At 42.6% G+C, this 21,584-nt stretch overlaps 1 protein-coding gene across 1 annotated transcript in view; it reads left to right on the top strand.

Moving 5' to 3' along the window:
• HTR1F (5-hydroxytryptamine receptor 1F) overlaps nucleotides 1-7,937 on the top strand; it is a 115,345-nt gene extending 107,408 nt beyond the window's left edge. Inside the window, exons 2-3 of the mRNA XM_033146818.1 lie at nucleotides 212-365; nucleotides 4,852-7,937. Coding sequence (XP_033002709.1) covers nucleotides 4,889-6,010 — 1,122 coding nt within the window. The 5' untranslated portion in view covers nucleotides 212-365; nucleotides 4,852-4,888 and the 3' untranslated portion in view covers nucleotides 6,011-7,937. The remainder of the gene's footprint in view (nucleotides 1-211; nucleotides 366-4,851) is intronic.
• Nucleotides 7,938-21,584: the final 13,647 nt, after the last annotated feature.

The raw sequence follows: 21,584 nt of genomic DNA, 5'->3' as shown, positions 1-21,584 counted from the left end.
CCCGCTTAAATGTATCTATCCTCTCTGTACCAGTGTGCCTTTAAATAGAGCTTTCCCTGTCCCCTATTCCCCAGTCTTGTCCTGTCCTGTTGGTTACCTTACAATAAAGAGCTGTTCACGAAGAAGTGTCGCTGGAGTTATTGTTCCATGAACCCAAGACACAACACTTAGAGATGTTGTCCTAAGAACTCTTTTCTCCTTTTTGTTACAGAATGGCAAATAAGAAGCAATCACAACCTTTCCAAAATAGAGCCCAGCTGGACACGGAGAAAACTCAAAGCAAACCATCACCTTAAGACTGGAACTGGATTGTATTGCATAGACTTTTTTGACGTGTACCTTGATGTATGGAGCTTCAGGAAAAGGTTTGATCTGTAACCATTGTTTGATAAAGCTGTGTTTGTCAGTCTTTGTGAGAGTAACATGATCGTTATCTCCCTGAAAGTGTGATCGTTCCTTCCACTTGCAGAGAGCAGGAAGCAGGGCCCTGTGGGTAGGCAAGTGTAGGCTGAACAGCATTGTTGGAAAAAGCTAGTCACTCTTTTATTTTATGTTTTAGTTATGTTAAGTTATATTGCATTTTGTGAATGGAACATTGAGGAGGGTAGAAAACAGTGGTAAGTTGGTGAGAGCAGATGACAGGAAGTGGCAGAAATAAGCAACAGATCTAGCCTAAAGATGAATAAATCTGTAAACTTCAGTTTCTTATTTTTTCAATCTTAAGTTGACTTTGCCACATTCCCACATCAGTTGGCTTTTTTTTTTTAACGTTCTCATGAAAATTCACCAGCACTTTTAAGTATGCAATTTTACTTAATGGGCACCTTTCCCCCAAGCAGTTTCCCTAATACCATTCATTTTTACACTAATATACAGTATGTGCACTCTCAGTGTGGCAGGAGCCTTCCGAATCCTGTCTCTGCACAATAGCAGCCTCATTTGCACCTAAACATTTTATGGATCAGCAAATAGAGAGGAGAAATAAATGCCCCAAAGAGCTCCTCAGACACACTGCACATCACACGTTGCCAAAAGCATACAGATCACTCTGTGCGTGCAGCCACTTCAAAAAGTGACTGGAGACTCTGAACGCTGACACTGAATTGCCAATGGACTCCTAAGATTTGTTTACCCAGTTTGAGAGCTATCCAGAACTATTAACTGAAATGAGATGGGATTATGCCCACAGTCTCTGTGAACGTAAGTACGGTACTTGTTTATCACAACACTTGACTGGCCAGCCAAGTCAGGCTGTGGGGTTACAGCTTTTCTCTCTCTCCCACCCACCCCCCTTCCCATATTCTTAGTAGATTGGCATATGTTTGGTTGATAACAGCATGCGGCTTTATAGTTATTTTTGGTGCATATACCCAGAAGGCCATCGCTGGCACAGTTCTGCAAAGCTACGAGGGTAAATATTCCAGCGAGATGCTGTTCAGTTGTGTGATCTAAATTAGTTTCATTGTGCTTATCTACAGATGAGGTTGCCCTTTAGCTGATACAAATCCAAGAAACTGCAGTACAGCTCCAGTCCACGGATTTAGTTTATGAAAGAAGAAAGAACTATGCCATGTCATTGGAAGGCTTTTGTATTAAATCTCAAAGTTTCTCAAATAATGCTTAAATCAGGCTAGATCCAGATCTCCCCCATCGCTTGTGGGCCACATTTGACAGGTGGCCAAGGCATTGGTTCTGTATGCAGGCAGCTCAGCTACCAAAGCCCAGGAAAAAAATATGTCAAATTTTCCTTGAATGTTTGTAAAAAGTCAAAATACAGTGGTGCCCCGCTAGACGAAAAAGTCAATGGGGCTGCTTCGCAAAACGAAAACTTTTCGTCTTTTTTTTTCGTTTAGTGGAGCGCGGCTGTCATTGCCGCTTCGCTAGACGAAAAAACCACCAGACGAAAAGATTTGCAGAACGAATTATTTTCATCTAGTGGGGCACCACTGTATTGCAAATAGACCTAGATATAGAGTAGTTCTCACTGCATAAATTGCCCATTTTCACTACATCATCGCCACACCAAGAGGCAGTAGCACACAGAGCTATGGACATAAACCTCCTTTCATATTTAACTGGGAGGGAAACCACAGCCGTCCTTGAGTTTGCAAAACAACAGCATTAACAGAGCAAAGTGGGATGATTAGAAAACATTAAGAAGATAAAAAGAGTCCTGCTAGATTAGAACACATGTCCATCACCTGGTCCACCTTGTATCTGATGAGTACCCAGCCATTTCCCTCTGAAGGCAAACCCCTCACCCTCTTGTTCATCTTCAGCTGGCATGTCCAACAGGTAGATCGTGATCTACTGGTAGATCACTGGACGTCTGTGGTAGATCACTGGTAGATCAGTGGCTCCCCACAAAGAAGCTCAGCAACTTTGGCTCTCCTAAAAAAAGCTCTACATCTTTGCCCTGAAGCCCCCAAAACAGGGCTTTCCTCCCTAAAAAAAGCTCAACTTTGATGCGAACCCCCCAAAATATGGATGGCCTTCCTTCCTAAAAAAAGCTCAACAACCTCAACCTGAACCCCCCAAAAAGGGGTAGATCACTGCCAGTTTTTAACTCTGTGAGTAGATCGCAGTCTCTTGGAAGTTGGCCACCCCTGATCTTCAGTATCTGCTTTCAGAGTGATCTTGCCTCTGAACACAGAGGTCCAATTTCACTGTCATCAGTAATTGCATGTCAAGGACCCGATCCCTCCCCCGGTGAAATAAGACACAGGACACCATAAGTAAGGTTCAAATGGGAAATAAATGGCCACAACTTTATTGGTTACGGATGTTGAGCGGTATTGGCTTAGGCATTGGATCAGCCGACTATATCAGACTCCAGTACGTAGTGCTGGCAGTCCGGGAAGGGTTAACCACGATGGATGAGCCCCTGCTGCTGCACATCAGCTAGGGACTCACCCTGCGATCACCGGCCTGGGGTGTGCCTGGGGCCCTCACCTTCCACGGCTCCGGACAGTGGTCACACCCCACCGAACTCCTTTATCGAAGTACCCTTCAGCCCTTTGGGGGGAGGTGATGGCCAGTCCTCCCCCCCACCATTCCAACCTACCCTAAGATCCAATGCCTAACTGCCAGACCAAAGTTGTGACAAATTGCTACGAGGTAGGCGAAAAACCACCAGGCGGAGCCAATTTGCCAAGTGGGAAAATTCCTACCAGGCCCCTCAACCGTGGTCCATAGCAGCGTCAATCCTGCCTAAACTATTACCCAAACTAAAGGGAGGGTGGGCCGGGAAAAACGCGACGAAGGGAGCAGGAAGCAAGAGGCTGAGCCCTGGGAGCGTCCTGCTTAAGTGTAGCAGGCACGCCCAAAGCCGCCGCGCCAGTTGCCCGGCGGCCTGGGCACCGCGCCCAGGGCTCAGCCAATCTGTGCCAGGGGATGACCCCATCCCCTGTGCACGTGCAGGGCTCGTGTTACCTGCCTGCAACCCCCCCTCCTTATGGGCGGAAGGGGCATTCCTGCTGATAACCCTTTCCCTCCACAAATACGTTGAAATCCATTTTTCAGTAAAAGCACATCCAGGTAGGTATATTCCTTTAAAAAAAGAGAGAGAGAGCATTTTTGTAGAGCAAACTGAATGAGGCATTGCTTAAGTGAAAGCAGCCAAATGTTTAGCTGAATCAATTAACGAGCACATTTCACATGTCATAAAGCTGTACTGTGTGAACAATCTCCTGTGCATTAACACTTTTTTTGCGAAAGATGAAAAACACACCAAGTGAAAGTAGTCAGTGATGCAAGCACTAATTCCACTATTTTCTTGCTTATTTGCTGGTTATCTTCCCCCTGTTTCCTTAACTTAAATAGGGATTCTGCTCTGTGGTTGTTTTAATTGGCATCAGTGCAATTAGAAAGCGTAGCAGTTTCTATACCTTTAGTTTGGACTCGTTTTTCCAAAGGACCGAATCCAAGAAAGAAAACCTGCTTCTGAAAAGCTGGAAGAACAGAACAGAAGAAAGTAATTATTTATAGAGTGACCTGGGGTTTTCTCATTACTGACTCTTTCTTAAAAGAGAAAGAAGCTACAACAGCCTTGAACTCTTCTTAGTCTATATTTGTGGGAGGAAAGAATAGGACAGAAATGACTAGACATGCTTTCCACCTTGCTAGTGCAGAAAATCTTCCATGCCATGCTTCACTTCTGATTGATCCAGTCTCTTCTAGTGTAGGCAGATATGTTTCCGTTGTCCACAGAAAAAGATATCTTTCAAAGCATATTTTTTTTTTAAGTGCCAGCTACAGAGCTCACATCTTTTGCATTACTCACTCAGCCGCATGACTTTTTATATATAATCCAATATTGTAGTCGTTACTTTTCCCTGCTATAAAATAGCGGCTACTAGAGTAGTGAAGTATAGTTTGTCAAGGATGCTGGGAAATGGAGCTCTGTGAGGAACAAACTGCAGTTTCCAAGATTCTTTTGTGGCGGGGTTGTTTTAAAATGTATACTGCACATGGTAGCACAAAAAATGTAGTTTTTCTCAGTCTCGAATCATTTGTGGTCACCTCAACATGCTGCTATCAATCTAGATGTCATCCAAAAGGATTGGTATGATTAGCTGAAATCCTCCCTTTGATTAAGTTATTCGCATCTTTCCCTACTTGCACACGCCCCAAATAAATGAAGAAGGAAGTGGTGACTGCAGTAAGGGTTTAGGAAGCCATATGGGGTTGGTTATTCCAATCAATTTCCTCATTTCTACGTCTGGGACAAAAACATGTGGCATGGAAAATACTACAGGGAAAAGTAGGGGAGAATATTGAAATCTGCTGTATATTGTGAGATTTCTGAGATATCAAGTTGCTGTTTCCTAAACTGTTTTTACTTCTCTACAGGTATATTCGTTAGATAAAAATCGCCTGGAAGGCAATCATGGATTTCCTGAACTTTACTGAACAAAATTATACATTGGAACAAAATGACACATCAGAAAAACTACTTAAGAAAGTAACACCCAAGATTCTGGTTTCTCTTACACTTTCTGTGCTAGCAGTGATGACAACTATCATCAACTCTCTAGTGATGACTGCCATAATCGTGACCCGAAAGCTCCACCACCCTGCCAATTATTTAATTTGCTCCTTGGCAGTCACTGATTTTCTGGTTGCCATCCTAGTCATGCCCTTCAGCATTGTCTACATTGTCAAAGAGACCTGGATCATGGGCCAGGTGATGTGCGACATTTGGCTCAGCGTTGACATTACCTGCTGCACCTGTTCCATCTTGCATCTGTCGGCCATCGCTTTGGATCGCTACCGAGCAATCACAGATGCTGTGGAGTATGCCAGGAAGCGAACCCCTAAGCGGGCAGGCGTCATGATTGCCGTCATGTGGGTCATTTCCGTCTTCATCTCAATGCCGCCATTGTTTTGGCGGCACCAGGCTGCCAGCAGGGATGACGAGTGCATCATTAAGCATGACCATATCGTTTTTACCATCTACTCCACGTTTGGAGCCTTTTACATCCCGCTGGCCTTGATTCTGATCCTTTACTACAAAATATACAAGGCAGCTAAGACTTTTCACAGGAGGAGCGTGAGTCGTGTTCTCAAAGAGGAAGCGAATGGACAGGGTCTCCTGGAAGGATCTGAGAAAAGCTGCCAGCCAGCTTCCTCAGCATCATGCACAAAAGGGAAAGCATCTAACCGTTCAGGAGATTTGGACAGAATGCATATCTCCCTGCGAAGCCCCAATTCAGAGTCCAAGAATGAAAAGGGATGGAAGAGGCAACGGATTTCTACCACGAGAGAGAGAAAGGCAGCAACTACCCTTGGCTTAATTTTGGGTGCCTTTGTGATCTGCTGGCTCCCCTTCTTTGTGAAGGAGGTGGTTGTCAATACCTGCGAAAGATGTCAGATTTCAGAAGAAATGAATAATTTTCTGACATGGTTGGGATATATTAATTCTCTTGTTAACCCCTTGATTTACACAATCTTTAACGAAGATTTCAAGAAGGCATTCCAGAAACTTATCCAATGCAAGACCTCTCTGTGAAAAGGAAAAAGTACTCTGTGGCTGACTGGTTTTTATGTGGGGGGGAATGGATTCGCAGTTCTGCTCATGGTAGAATTGTGCCACACTGTGTTGGAGATTTCATTAGAATCTAGAGGGTTCCGGTGGGCATCCAGAAAATTTCAGGGATATGGTAGGCTGCAAACACAGCTCCAGCACCGATAGGTGCCATGACCACAGCAGTCCTAGAAGTCTAAGCCCAGCCCTGCAGTCTCTCATGTCTTCTCAGTATGAGAGAACCAAGCTGGATTTGGCAGATGTTAGGTGGAAATCTGGACACACACACTGAGAGAGAAATCCAGGTCCACCAAAATTTTCTGGAGTACATCTCTAATATTGACATATACATGATTTCTAATAACACTAGCTCTGTTCAAGGAAAGCATTGAAACACCTACATATTGACTATATCTGTTTTGTATCATTACCATCTCACAGTGAATGTTGTCCACACACTAAGATGTAGCCTTTGGTCATATTTATTGGAAAGAAGCTAACTACATGCATAGGCCTATTCAGATGGGTGGGAACACTTAACTTTTAAGTGAATTGATCATCACATTGTATACTTGGGGCTCATCCAAAAAGTAGCTTTGTGTGCTCCTGACTGAATGCTGTAACATGCAGCTGGGAGTACAGGAAGCATCCCAAGGAAAGGTCAGCGTCACTTGAAACTAACACGATGCACAAGTCTTTTCCAATGCAGTTACTCACTAATCTAGTGACTCCTTTGGATATTAAAAACTGAAGCTGTTTTACAAAACAAATTCATCTTTCATCTATTAAAAATGGAAGGATTTAACTTATAAAATACATAATGAAAATGGAAAACAGACTTTTTAATTCAGGGTTCGACCATTCCACTTCCATACGTGTCAGCAATTGAAGTGAAGCTTCTCTCATTAAGGAAGTGTGTTCTCTGAGTTATGTAAGAAACAATTCAGCCTGGATTATCTCAAATGGAAGTGATGTATTGAAACCAACTCATAACATGATTTCTTCCCTCTAAGGTACCACTGAGCTTCCAAGACTTGTGCCAGTTGTTCCCGTTACCGCAAGGACTCCAGGAACGTGGTCATTTCACATGTTCTCCCTCTCCCAGGGTTGATTCTCATAATGAAGCACAAACAGGGGCATGTTGTATCTTGGGGATTTGGTGGGCTCTCAGTGTGTACCAAATAGGTCAAATCAGTGCTGCACTACTCAGCTTGTCATAGTCTGACTGTATTATGACCTTGTGATGCCAGAGTATTACCATTATTCTTTAAATAATTATACTCTCCATTTCTTAACTGAGTCTGCCATCCTGCATGTTTATTTAAAGTAGCAACCAGAAATTCCAGAAAGAAGCAAAACAGCAGATAAAGCAAGGGTACGGTGATAAATTCCCAAAACTGTTAGCTAAAATTCAACAGAAAAGGAACCAACAAAATAATGATACAATGGACAGAGAGGGACTTGCCTCAAATTAAAGAAAATAAATAAGCATAGGATTCAACCACAAAAAAATCTGAAAATATTAACAAAATACAACACAGTAATGGCACTCCCTAAGGTAGGCATTGAATTAAATAAACCATCAAGAATTCTATTGAAATAAAAAGCTTCAAAAGGCATATAAAGGTCAGACTGTGACAAGTTTCTTCAAGGAATAAACTTCATAAGCGTTTACTGCAACTTTGACTGGAAGTTCACCTCAACCCCCTAGAAACTACATCAACTCACATACAGTATGCATACAAAATGATCTGGCCCACAGAATTAATTGTCTAAAGCAGCTTTGAAAGATGGCAAGACTATCTTCAGATAGAACCTTTTGAATTCTTTCCCCAAGACATAAAATGCTTTGCAGAGCCTGTTTTCACAAACTAGATGCAAAGGCCATTTGAGAACCTTCTAGTAAGATCCAAAGTTGGGTACTCTGCTCAGTGAGAAGTTTCTTTCGTTGTATTCTTAGTCTGTGACATTTTCCTATTTGAGGTGAATTATCAATTATTTATTTATTTATTATTCATAAAATTTAATTGTATTGTTTGACCTTCTGCCACGAACAGAGACTGCACATTTGAGGAGGACTGCAGTCAGCGGTATCACTCAAAGGACCCAGTGCACAAGCCCACAACACAAATCTCCATAAATGCGTGGAGTGCTCTGGATAAATGCAACTGCCAGGTAGCTGAGGTCCTGCCAGTCCTACATTTTGCAGCACACCCAGGACCCTATAAGTAAAGGGGATGAGTTAAAAAGTATCAGTGCAGGAGATCTGGAAGCTTACATAGAAGATCTGGGGTTCAGCCCCATTGTTTAACCCATAAAAACACTCCTGATTGCAAGGCACTACATTCTTGTGCATCAGTTCTAACTGCTGCATTATTTTTGAGAAACTACCAGCAAAGACACTCTGCATTTTTTTTATTAAAAAAAAGCTCCTCAATAACCTTATTGAGCTGTTTTAAATTCCTCATGAGTTGGAGGAATAACTTTTGCAGTGGGGATCCTGCTGTACACATGTAGGCTACTGTGTGATTTAGAACCCTGGAAAATCAGGAAGAGCAACGGGGACAAGATAACACATTAGTTCTTGCTCTTCATCATCATGTGGGAGATTTAGGAATACCTGAATAGGCATTCTAGGTACATGCCAACCTGGAAAGTATGGATATCCCACACACCATTTCTCTCTTCTGCACATATCCATCTATGCTGCTTCATTCCTGGGCAGGTATCACTGAGCCTACTGAGGTCTGGAGGCTTGTCCACGCTTACGTACCTTTTGCCCTGCGCTTTTCAGGCACAACTCTGTGATTTAAAGCTCTATGAGCGCTCTTTCTGCACCCCAGTGCTTTCCCTGTGAAAACCCACTCTTTAAAGCTGAAGACCAACCAATGTCCATTCAGGTTTCCAATGGACTGCCGCTTGCTCCGATTTGGTGGCAAAGAGCAGGTTTCCTCAGGGAAAGCTCCAGGGCAATAAAAGAGTGGTTGCACACATAACTTTAAAGTGTGGATCTGTACTTGGAAAGCATAAGTGTAGATAAGTCCTGGGACTTGCAATGACACTCTTTTACCAATCCTTTAGGATGATCACCAACAACAACACACACTTAAGAAATATGGCAAGTGTTTGCAAATACAACTCCCCCTGCACTTCCATGTAGCATTGCAACCTGGGTCATGCTCAAACTTTGCAAGTTAAGCCATCTCCCATTAAAAAAAAGAGAGATGCTCTGTCTTTAGCTGCCTATCATTATGCAGTTCTGCATCTTACAACCAGTGGCATTGGGACCTGTTGAAGCAATGCCTACAAAAATCATAATTTAATGTGCCAGCTGTAAGATTGGATGGATGACACCAACATGCCACACTACATTAATGTGGCATTACTGTGGCCTGCTTGGCGTTTCTCATGCCCAGAATATTCAGAGAAAGAAATCAAATACTGCAACCAAAGAAAAAACACTTCAAATTACACTCCCTGAATGGCTTCATTTAGATTTTTGTAAAATAATCACTCTCGGGGACATTCAGCATAACAGAGTCAGATTCTGCAAAAGCAGCTCTGGGATTTAAGGCCTTATTTGTGTATAACTCGTTAGAGTCTACCACCTGGAAAAAATATGTGGTTCACTCATTGAGCCTTGACTGAGGTCATACTGGAGAGTAACACAACCAGGAAGAATGGGCCGCGTTCATGACCATCTAGTTATCTACTCTCTTTTTCATGAAGTGTATTTCTGGGATCCTTTTATCTTTTGATTGTCCAGAGCAAAGCTACGTTCAAACCATATTGGGGAAAGCACTGAAATTTCGTTGTATGTAAATATTTGTCCAGTGCAAAGTTAAGTCCAAACACTTTGCTAGAACTGCAGCAGTTGCCTCTTCTGATGCAGCAATTGCCGCCCTAGTTCCAATCTATTAAGGTACAAGTCAGGCAGGGGTGGGATGGAATCGGCTGGCGCTTCACTTATTCCATACTCCAAATAGTGTCATAAATCTGCTTTCGCAAAAGGACAATAGCCACAGAAAAGGACCTCGGCGTAAACTGTCAACCGAAGGACTTCTTACATCTGTGCGGCACTATCCTTAAGCCACTTTGTCCAAATTGGATGTTCTGATGTGGGACTTGGAGCTGGGAGCTTCTTAACTTGCGAGTCACAGTGCTGACAATTGATTTATATGGTCCATTTCATAGTGGTTGCCGAGTGTAGAAGAATTATATTGCCATTATTTGTAAGACCTCACGGAGCAGAACAAAGGTAGGGGGGAAGGCGTCGCTGTTAGGAAAGAAGTTATTGAAGCTATCACGTTTGCCTGCAGTGTCTCCGGTTCGGGAAATGGATCAATATGTAGATAATAAAGAAGAAAATACATGTTACATTGTGCAGTCAGTGCTTACATGTAATACTTGGCAAATATAGCAGTTGCTGCTGCAGCTAGGAGTCAAAGGTGGGATTTTTCTACCCTTTAGGCTGGTTCCAACTGGAGCATTCACGATACCAACAATTGCAGGATGTAGCTAAGTAGCTTTTTCAAATATCACCGCTTGTAGGTCTGTATTTAGTCGCCAATAATCTCATGCCACATGAGACTCTTACCACTTCCAATAACTGTATTGGGTCATGATATGTCATTATGGCTATCTTTAAAAAGCCAGAGGCCTAGGCAATGGAGATATGGTATCTAAAGTCCTCCACCCTGGCTCAACCAGGGTTCAGCCAGCTGAGCTGAGGCCAGGATAAGTCCTGGAAAATGAATGTTCTGAGGGAGTGGTGGGACAGGGAGAGACTTGCCCCTATTCCAGTCCCTATTCAGCTCGGTGACATGACAAAAACTCTTCATTTTGAAAGGCTTGTTTCCCCTCTGCCAAGCTCAGGCCAGCTCAGCTGGTAGCCCCACTTCTGAATGGAATTTGGAATAGGGGTGGGTTACATTGGTGTAATGTGCCCCAGTATAAATGACACTGGCTTCCTGGATTGCTCTGTAAGTCTACATATCTGCCAAGAGATTTTGCTATCATATCAATTCTAAGCATCAATTTCAAGTGTCCGCCCCCGCCCCCGATAGGAATGTTTCAAATGGTGGAGATGAAGTAACTTCACCCCCCATGTGCCCCTTTGAGTCCTAATTGGTATTGTGGTCCTAACATGGCCAGTTAGGACTGGTTTGGCTACATTAACTCATCATCTTAAGTCTTCTCTTGAATGGGAATCATCCCAAAAATACTCTCAAGGAAAATATATCAGATTTACATTTTCAAGATCCAGGACTGGAAACAAAGGAAAGACTAATTTGCACTCAAAATAGGGGCATGTTTCCTTGGGGAAATTACTCTATATATAAGAATTTCCCAGGGAAGATGGTCAGATGGATTCTTCATCTCTAGATGATGACCATTTCCAGATTGGATATGTATTATTCAGTAACCAAAGGTTATAGCCTCGATTCCTGTCACTTTGCTTGATTAAATGCTCAATCGAATAGGGCATCGGAAAATCTCAAAGCGTATGAAAAGAAACTGTCCTGAACTTTCTTACTTTTCATATATAACCATTTATGATCTCTTAACTCCGGAGCACCTAGACAATGTCAGTGTTGCCACCCTGTCTGCTTTGAAGATGCTCTTTCATTAGCCTTCATTGCCCAACAATCAATTGTACTTCTTTTTAGCTTTTTTGCATTTAGAATTCTGAAAAGCTTTTGTTCACCTTTTAGCATTAGTATGAAATACCTACAAAGAGCACATATATAAAGGTCAGAACTTTGGTGAAAGGAAGCAATTTAAAACAGAATCATCTTCTGCTATTCTTTCTTCTGCCCTTTCTTACCCACAGGGTATCTTCTAATTATGCTTCGCCTCACAAAGCCTCATGCCCTCTTCAAGAAAGTTTATTTCACCAGAGCCTAGTGCACAACAAGTGCTTCCTACGTCTCCATTTTGGGTATAAGTCTTCATTTGTAAATATAGAAAGCCTCTATATGAACATCCCCTTACGCTACCCCAAATCACAGACATTTGCATTAAATTCTTTTTTAAAAAATGCCACCGGATGGGCATGCAGACACCCCAAGAGAGGACATGTGTGAATGTGTGGCTTCTAGTGAAAACAAGCTCTAGTGCATTCTTTCTCAACCTTGGGTCCCCAGATGTTTTTGGCCTACAACTCCCTGACTACCTAGAGATGCTACCTAGGGATGATGGGAGTTGTAGGCCAAAAACATCTGGGGACCCAAGGTTGAGAAAGGCTGCCCTAGTGGAAACTTCAATATTCATACCCAAACACAACTTAAATTCGCTGCTGCTGGTATGAAGGATGTATATAAATGTTATATGTCTCTTTAAAAATAAAAAAGAGTTAGAAACTGAAAGTACAAGTGGGATTGACCTCAGTGTTTGGATTTATCAGGATGTTGTGACTGTCTAAAGAAGCAGATGTTAAGTGCCAGTGCTGCAACAAGACTGGGAAACAGAGGGTGGAGGGCAGATTTCCAGCCCTGCTGTTCAGGCTGCTTCCAGCTAATGGCAGAGTTCCACATTTCATGTGAGACCCAGGGAAAGCAAGCACAACATCCCTCTTGCCTCAGATGCATAGATTCTGCAGCAGCCACACTGGCAAAATGGTCCACTTCACCAGGAAAGCAGTGGCATCACATTCAGGTCTTATTTATATTTCTACAGGGCTGGAGTCCATAACATGTGACCTGCAAACATGATTCCTGATGATTCATAAAAGATATATTGGTCGACTCCCTGGGATACAACAGAACCTGCTGAAAATTACTTATTAACCATCTCGGTTGGAATTGTGTCATGTTATTTTTCTAGGCGGAATGCATATGCAGTGCTTGCACAATTCCTGCTAGCAACATGGCCCACGCCTGTTAATCTATGCCCTGCAATTAATGGGGATAAGCTTGTGTTGCAAAAGGCATCTATAAAACCCTAGCACTAAACCTTTTACGTTAGCAAGTATAGCATAATGCAGGGGTTCCTAAACTGTGTTCTGCTTCATTCAGACCACAGTATGTCCGGAAGACAGGAGAGGGTACATCTATCACATTAAATAGTCATATTGATTTTTACTTGTATTTGTATTGCTTCTTTAATATTTTTTTATTGTATTTTATTAAATGACCTATGGTGTCCCTAAGGGATTCATATTGTAATGCAATCAAATACAATATATAAGAAATAAAAGAAAGAATTTTAAAAAATTGCAATGATGCAGCAGCTATAGCACAGCATATTACAATTGCCACCACAGTCAGAAAAATAATTAGGTGGTCTGCCAAGGCCCACTGGCTTAATGTAAGAACATAAGAAGAGCCTGTTGGATCAGGCCAGTTTCCCATCCAGTCCAGCATCCTGTTCTCACAGTGACCAGGCAGACTCAGCCACAGGTCTTGGTTTACTCCCTGCCTATGCGTCTGTCATTCGGCTCCTAATCTGTAACTTCTGACTAATGCTGGCTCCATGATTTGAGGGCTATTGGGCAATACATCTTGAGTGGTTCTCACTACCTGCCTTCCTCTGGGCCTAATCCACACAGTTGCTCAGAAGAAGAGGTGAGCACAGGCTGCTGTTCCTTGTCACTCACTTACTAAGGAGCAACACGGCCATGGGGCTTCCAGAGTTGGCAGTGGACCCCTTGCCTGGGCCTTGGCTGGTGCCTGACAGTGCCAACCCTGACAGCAGACATGCTGACGACCCCCTTTCCCCAGGAATGGCTTCCTCAACTGCTAACCTCTTCCCTCATTCCCAGATTCTGCCTTGTTTCTGTTCTCTGATCTCATTCCATATCCCAAGACATCTCTGGAGGCTATCTTGACATTAGCAAACATGATGAGCCAGAAGCTGTGTGAAATGTTTCTTGACCAAGCCAGACAGAGCCATTAGGCAATCTGAAGTGAACCGGAGCGGCCAATGTCTTCTTGACTCTTACTATAGTGATCAATCATCCACCTTCTTTTGACAAATATTGAGACACAACTCCTTACTAATCAACTTGGTTTCTGTAATTATACCAAGTGTTGACCATTCAAGGCTGGAAAGGAGGGGAGTAACTGGCCTCTGTGATGCAGCTTTTTCAACCTCACTTATCATCTTTTAAACCAAGCCAATTAAAATGAAATTTTAACAGCTTGGGGTCATAGTAATGAATAGGCTCGCTTTGAGTTGGCACCATCTCAGAGCTTGTGGGCTCTCCACAATTTGAACTTGACAGGGGAACCCACAGCAAGCAGGCAGCACTTTAGATACAATCATTTCACAGAACAATAGAATTGTAGAGCTGGAAGGGACTCTGAGGGTCATATGGGATACTGTACAATTTGAAAAGCATATAAGAGCAAAACAGCTCAAACTTGGAACAATTGCTAGGCAATAACAAGGTGCAAATACTCAGCTATCCAAAGGTGTCTTATCAAAGCAAGAAGGATCTCTCTCTCTCTCTCTCTCTCTCTCTCTCACACACACACACACACACACACTTCCAATTTCCCCACCATATAGTCAAGGTGCAATTCTAAGACTATTGAACTGTAACAGCAAGGAAGGGATTTTGTATTAGTTTCTCATTTGCAATTGAGCTCATCTTGACAGCTGACTTTTGAATTGGACGGATGAGCAAAACAATCCAATTTCAGAACATAAAAAGAGTCACAGACAGGTTGGAACCACAATATAAAGAAACAAGGGTATTTTCATGAAGTCATTTTGGGTTCCATCCCGTAGATTTTCAGAAGTTTAATGATCACACTACCGTGTTTCTCCTAAAATAAGACACCGTCTTATATTTTTTTTCGCTCAACAAAACACAGTATGGCTTATTTTCAGGGGATGTCTTATTTTAACTGCGTCACATCGGTACGCTGCATAGCCACGCCTCTCCAGGCTCTTTTAATGGGAGGTACCACGTCACTATGGCTTATTTTCGGGGTATGGCTTATTTTTGGGGAACGGCTTATATTTCGCAAATGCATAGAAATCCTGCTATGTCTTATTTTATGGCTATGTCTTATTTTAGGAGAAACAGGGTAAACTGAGTATCCCAGGAGCGAGGGTGGATTATGACCAGCACGGTCCCGTTCAAAGGTGTGTGTGTGTGTGTGTGTGTGTGTGTGTGTGTTTTAACCGGGCTAAGTAGAAATTAATTACATCAGCAAGCTAGATCCAAGGGAAACGACTAACCAAATGTATCACCAACTGAGTATGTACAGCAGGATTTCCCAACCCAGTGTCCTCCATATGTGCCCATCATAAAATAATAATAATAAGAGCCTACTAGATCAGACCACTCCAGCCAGTTTCCTGCTGTAACAATGGAAACCTGCAAGCGGGATCTGAGCACAATAGCACTCTCTCCTCCTGTGGTTTCCAGTAACTAGTATTAAGAGGCATACTGCTTCTGACTGAGAAGGCAGAGCCTAGCCATTGTAGCAAGCAGTCCCTGATAGTCTGATTCTCCATGAATCAGTCTGATCCTCTTTTACAACAGTCCATGTTGGTGGTCATCATCTCCTCCTTTGAGAGTGAGTTCCACAATAGAACTGTGTGTTGTGCAAAGAGATGCTGTCATTTGTCTGTCCTGAGACTCAGCCAGTGTGGCCAGAGGCCAGAGAAATATAAATTGTGGTCGAAAACTTAGAGAAGGTGCCTGCTTGTGGAAGGCTGACGAACACAGCGTGCTGTTCATTTAAACTCAGGATCATCCTGAAAGATTCCTTCTTCATTCTAAATGTCCTGGAAATGTGTTCATTCTTTAAAAAATTGGTCTAAAACTGAGGAGGCATAAATGGCAAGCCCCATGTCCCTATTCTCCTTCAGCGTTTGTGATACAAGCCAGTACTGAGATAAAGTGTGGCTGTAGTTGCCAGTGAATAAAGGGAATGAAGATTTGCTGCCAGCTTAAGAAAACGTCAGTGTTTGTTTCCACTGATCCATATCCAAAAGATTGAGGGAAACGTCTCCAGCCACTTGATCAATGCAACAATAATAGCCAAATCGAACTGTGAGGTGAGCAGCCTCAAGAAAAAAATGCAGAATGCCCATCATAATTGGCTCCAGATCCATCCAATTCTTCCCCTCATTATCCAGCTATCTCAAGCTACAAGATCACTGTCCCCATTTGAAGCTTGGGTCTCTCAACAGCTTGCTATTTTATTTTACTTTTAAAAAAGGAATATCTAAAATATATTCTGTATGAGAATCATAAGTTTAGATTTTGGCAAATATTCTTAAAAATAGCTAAAAACTTCAAAAAAATGGAGATTTTTTTTTTAAAAAAAAAAAAGAACACCTCAACAACTTTTGTGTCTTGATTTTCACTTTTTGAAATATGACAACCCTAAGAATCAGCAATGACAGGGTCCCAAGAAGGCTTTAGAGGCTGGGGGAACAGGATTTGAGAGCAACACTCTTAGCTGAAGATTGGGATGAAATATAGGAATACCATTCAAATCAGTTTCTGGACGTTTATGCGAGAATCTCTTCAAGGTCATTCACCATGGGTCCTTGCATCCCCACCTTTTGAACAAAATAGCCAACTCTGCTGAACTCATCTGTTGGACAGGGTGTGGGAATTTGGGGAGCTGCTCCAGCCCTGTGATCATTTTCATTGCCCTTTTTTGCACTTTTGCCAGCCTAACAAGATATATTTTGAGTTGCAACTACCCAAACTGTACACCAGTGTTTTTCAACCACTGTTCCGCGGCACACTAGTGTGCCGCGAGATGTTGCCTGCTGTGCCGTGGGGAAAATTGAAAAATTCAAGAGAATTACTTTATATATAGTCAATATAGGCACAGAGTTAAATTTTTTAACATTTTCTAATGGTGGTGTGCCTCGTGATTTTTTTCATGAAACAAGTGTGCCTTTGCCCAAAAAAGGTTGAAAAACACTGCTGTACACAGTACTCCAACTGTGGTCACACCACAAATCTGTATAAAGACATTACAATATTGGCAGTTTTATTTTCTATCTTTTTTCCCAATGAGGCCCAATATCTTTTTCCAGCTCAGATGCCATCAGTGAATATGTGAAGTTAATATTGCTTTAAAAAAAATGCTCCAATTCACATAACTTTACACAAATGTATATTAAGCTGCATTTACCATTCTGTTGCCTTTTCAGTCAGTCTGGTGACCTCCTTCTGGAGCGCTTCACAATCCCTTCTGGGAGTTAGCGCCCTAAATCATAGAATCACAGAATTGGAAGGGATCCTGAGGATCATCTTGTCCAACCTGCTGCAATGCAGAATTGGAAGGGATCCTGAGGATCATCTTGTCCAACCTGCTGCAATGCAGAAATATGCAGCTCCCCTATATGGGTATCGAACCTGCAATCTTGTCATTATCAGCACCATGTTCCAGCCAACTGGTATCATCTACATCTCACATCTCTCCATTGTGAGAACTGTCCCATTTATTCCTGCTTTTTGTTTTCTACTCCTTAATCAGTTAGCAGTCCAGAAAAGGGCACATCCTCATCCCCCGACTGCTGCGTGCCTAAGAATGACATTGGAGCCCTGTAGTTCAGGTGTTGTTGTTCAGTCGTTCAGTCATGTCCGACTCTTCGTGACCCCATAGACCAGAGCACGCCAGGCACCCCATCCTCCACTGCCTCCCGCAGTTTGGCCAAACTCATGTTGGTAGTTTCAAGAACATTGTCCAACCATCTCGTCCTCTGTCGTCCCCTTCTCCTTGTGCCCTCCATCTTTCCCAACATCAGGGTCTTTTCCAGGGAGTCTTCTCTTCTCATGAGGTGGCCAAAGTACTGGAGTCTCAACTTCAGGATCTGCCCTTCCAGTGAGCACTCAGGGCTGATTTCTTTAAGGATGGATAAGTTTGATCTTTTTGCAGTCCATGGGAGGTACCAGCCCCAATTCAGTAGCAAGCCCTGAAGCATTTCATGGTGTGTTCTGATCCCTCCATTGAGCTCACTGCAGGTCTTCCAACCCTTAGCATCTATTCCAATGCTCCCTTTCCTCTTGGCCACTGTGCTAAGGCACTATGGCTAGCAGCAGCAACAAAAGCTATGCCACATTCCAAGTTACAGCTGCTCACTTTTGTGAAAACCTTTTCAAGCAAAGTTCGCTTTGAGTTTGGCATTTTCTGGACTGGAGATAAAGTTGTTGAAATCCACTCCCCCACCCCACAAATACTGCATATGAAAGGATTAAAATATAACCCCCCTTTTTTGCACTTCACTGCATATAAATAGAGTAACACTTCCCTGAACCATCCCTTCCATTTACTCAGCTCCTTCCTCTTGCTGTTTCCACCCACTGCAAAGATACACACAATAGATGAAGCAGGAAAACTGGTTAAAATAGAAACAGGCGTCATTTATTCCGTATAATCAGCCAGAAGAAAACCGACAGGGGTGGGGGAAGTGAGCATAGGACTGTAGAGGCCACAAGAATATGGTATAAGATACAGCCTCGGAATTGTAGATGATCGAGCCTAAAAGATGGAGAGAGAGAGAGAGAGAGAGAGAGAGAGAGAGAGAGAGAGAGATATTAAGGACTATTTGTACTTAATTTACTTGTAGTAAAACAAGAAAAAAGAATACAAACTGGACTGTAACTGGAGTAGCTCAGATGGGAGAAACATACTTGTCACTTGCCCTTGGTGATGTTAATTAGGACTACGTAAAGGTTCAAACATCTGTTCTTATGTTGCAAGTCTCATTTGTACTATGTGGGTTTTTAATAAGATCCTGCATGCATCCTATTTTTTCCACTCCTGATAATCATGGGTGTTGTAATGGACTTCCGGGGATATGCTGTGGCTTCCAGCAAAAAATGGACACCACCTTCTCATGAAAGGAATCCAAATGAAGACACTGAATCCCAGAGCCTCAGCTTACATTAAGAGTTTGGATTTGATATCCCGCTTTATCACTACCAGGAGTCTCAAAGCTGCTAACGTTCTCCTTTCCCTTCCTCCCCCACAACAAACACTCTGTGAGGTGAGTGGGGCTGAGAGACTTCAAAGAAGTGTGACTAGCCCAAGGTCACCCAGCAGCTGCATGTGGAGGAGTGGAGACACGAACCCGGTTCCCCAGATTACAAGTCTACTGCTCTTAACCACTACACCACACTGGCTCTCCAGTATCATCTCAACCACCAAAAGGGGCCTTCTTCTTATTTTTCTTCCTACACTGCCCTAGTATATAGATGGTTCCTCCTCCAAATATTAACTCTCATTTTACCAGAGTACTGTTTCCATATTCCTAACCACAACAAAAAGGATTGAAGCAGGAGTTCCCAACCATTCTTGGTTCATGGGTATCTTTTGTGGGCACCATGAAATACTCATTTAACAGAAGAAAAACCTGGTGATGCTCAGGCACACACACACACACACACACACACACACACAAAACCTCAGTAATAGACCTCAAAACAAATAAAACACAGACAAAAATGGCATGCAACTCCTCTCTCAACCAGAACAAAGATCCATCATTAAAAAAAGACTTTAGAATTGGGATGGACAGGGCTCAGTGTGTGTTAAAGAAGGTGTTTATGGGCACTGTGATGCCTACAGACACCCCATTGGGAACCCCAGGACTCAATACTCATGATTCACAATCTGATCACTGGACAAATAGGGCATAGTGTGCAGAAATTAATTTACAAGGGGTCACAAGGTTCAGGTCAAAGCCTAGTTGCATTGCCAGTTCTTGGCAAGCTATCATAAAGTATAACTGAGCATATTTGCAGCACTGCTCTCTCCTCATAGAACGTCATACAATCAGCACTAGAAGCCAATATGTAGAATGGACATTTCTCCAATGCTTTTTTTTAATGATACTTTATTGAAAAAAATCCAAATATAAAGCAGTAAAGTGATACAAAAGAAGAAAAAGGGGGAAAGAACAAAACACACAACTGTGTAAAGGGAAGGGGGACATTATATGAATATATACAAAAATACCCTAACCCATACATTCTTTTATAAATCTGATATTATTATCCTAATACTAACAGAAATATTATTAGTCTACTACATTTTGTATAAAATCATTCCAAATATTGTCGTATTTATCCAAGCAGAGTCTATGTCTGTAAGCAGTCTGTTCGTAGGTTGCAAGTGTTATCATATCATCAGTCCACTGATTAAAGGAGATCATATCTTTACTCTTCCAGTTCATCAATATCAGCCTCTTTGCTACCATTAGAGCACATAAAAATCCATTTTTGTTGTCCAGTTGTTAACTTCTTTACAGGGTGGCTCTTCTCTCAGGCCAGAGCTGCCTAGCTATACTTGACCCCAAAGGATAGTAGTGGTCAGTAAGTGCATCAACCAACCTCTTTGGTTGTCTGGAATAGAGCTACAAGCCTTCAGACAGCTATGTGAACCCATTACCAACTTAAAACACAGCTAGGTTGTTCTTCTCCCCATTTTGGATCGAAGCTGGTTTGGTGAAAGATGCATCAAAATGCAGTATTTTATAGGAAGCTCTGGGATAGATACAGATTGTGTCTCACATTGTGTGTACACTGCTTCCCAAACCGGAGAGCAGTGGATGCAGAGTAAACAGAGCGTGCACACAGCCAGATATAGCAGCAGCAAAGGTTAGAGCCAGACTGGGCTCTCCTGTATCGGAGAAGGCTCTGCAGATCCAAGCAGACTCAACATTTCCCCAAAATGGACTGTCTCTTTAAAGGGTCCGCACATCTATCTGGACTCTTGCGCAATATTTGGAGACTTCTGGGTGGGCCCTCAGTTACATCAGGCAAGTGGGGTTGAGTGAGCATGAACCCTGGGGCAGGACTCAGACCTTAATCTCTGGTTGACAGTTCAGTGGATGGATGCTGCCTCTAGCATTCAGGTGTGGAGAGACCATTTCCTCTCCCAGCCTGTCCTCCAGAGACTAGGCTCTTTAGGTCCTTTGTGACTAACTCTTCCTAGTCCTGCTGTGGTGATGCATTTGTTAGTTTTCAAATAGTGAAGACTTTTCTCCTGAAGTGTGACTCAGAAGTTTTATGGAATATTAATTGTACAACTGTAAGAATGGTTTTGTTGTTTTTAAAGTCTATTTTTTGTGTTTTACATATTACGTTTATACCTCCATAAAACAAACAAGTAAATAAGCCGAATCAAATCCTTTTGGTGCCAAGCGTTTTGGTATCCTGCTGAAATATTATGAAGGTGGTGCTGTTTTAAGCACAGAGAATCGCCTATATATTAGCAGAGTTGCTGTATTGCTCTGTAGCAGTAGTAGCATAACAACTACAGGGACACTTTAGGATTGAAAAGTGGCAACAATAGGCAGGTGGGTTAAGGCTACTAATCATCCCCCCAATGCTCAGATGATGTGCAGTATTTATACTCTAGCAACCCAGAGATATTTGGGGTTCCTGTTGTCTAATTCGGCCTTTGTTAGCATGCTTCCTGATTCGATACACGTTCACTCAGAGTGAATTGCCATTGTGTTCAGTTGGCCTTAGGTAAGTATTCATGAGACTGCAGCCTTTGTTTATCCTCGTGTGTATATTTGCATCGTAAGTCACTGTTGGAGGGTAGGCTGTTGTCACCAAACGCTTGCCAAA

The sequence above is a fragment of the Lacerta agilis genome, chromosome 4 (assembly GCF_009819535.1).
Source record: "Lacerta agilis isolate rLacAgi1 chromosome 4, rLacAgi1.pri, whole genome shotgun sequence".
Taxonomy (NCBI): domain Eukaryota; kingdom Metazoa; phylum Chordata; class Lepidosauria; order Squamata; family Lacertidae; genus Lacerta; species Lacerta agilis.
This window is presented reverse-complemented; position numbering and strand designations above follow the sequence as displayed.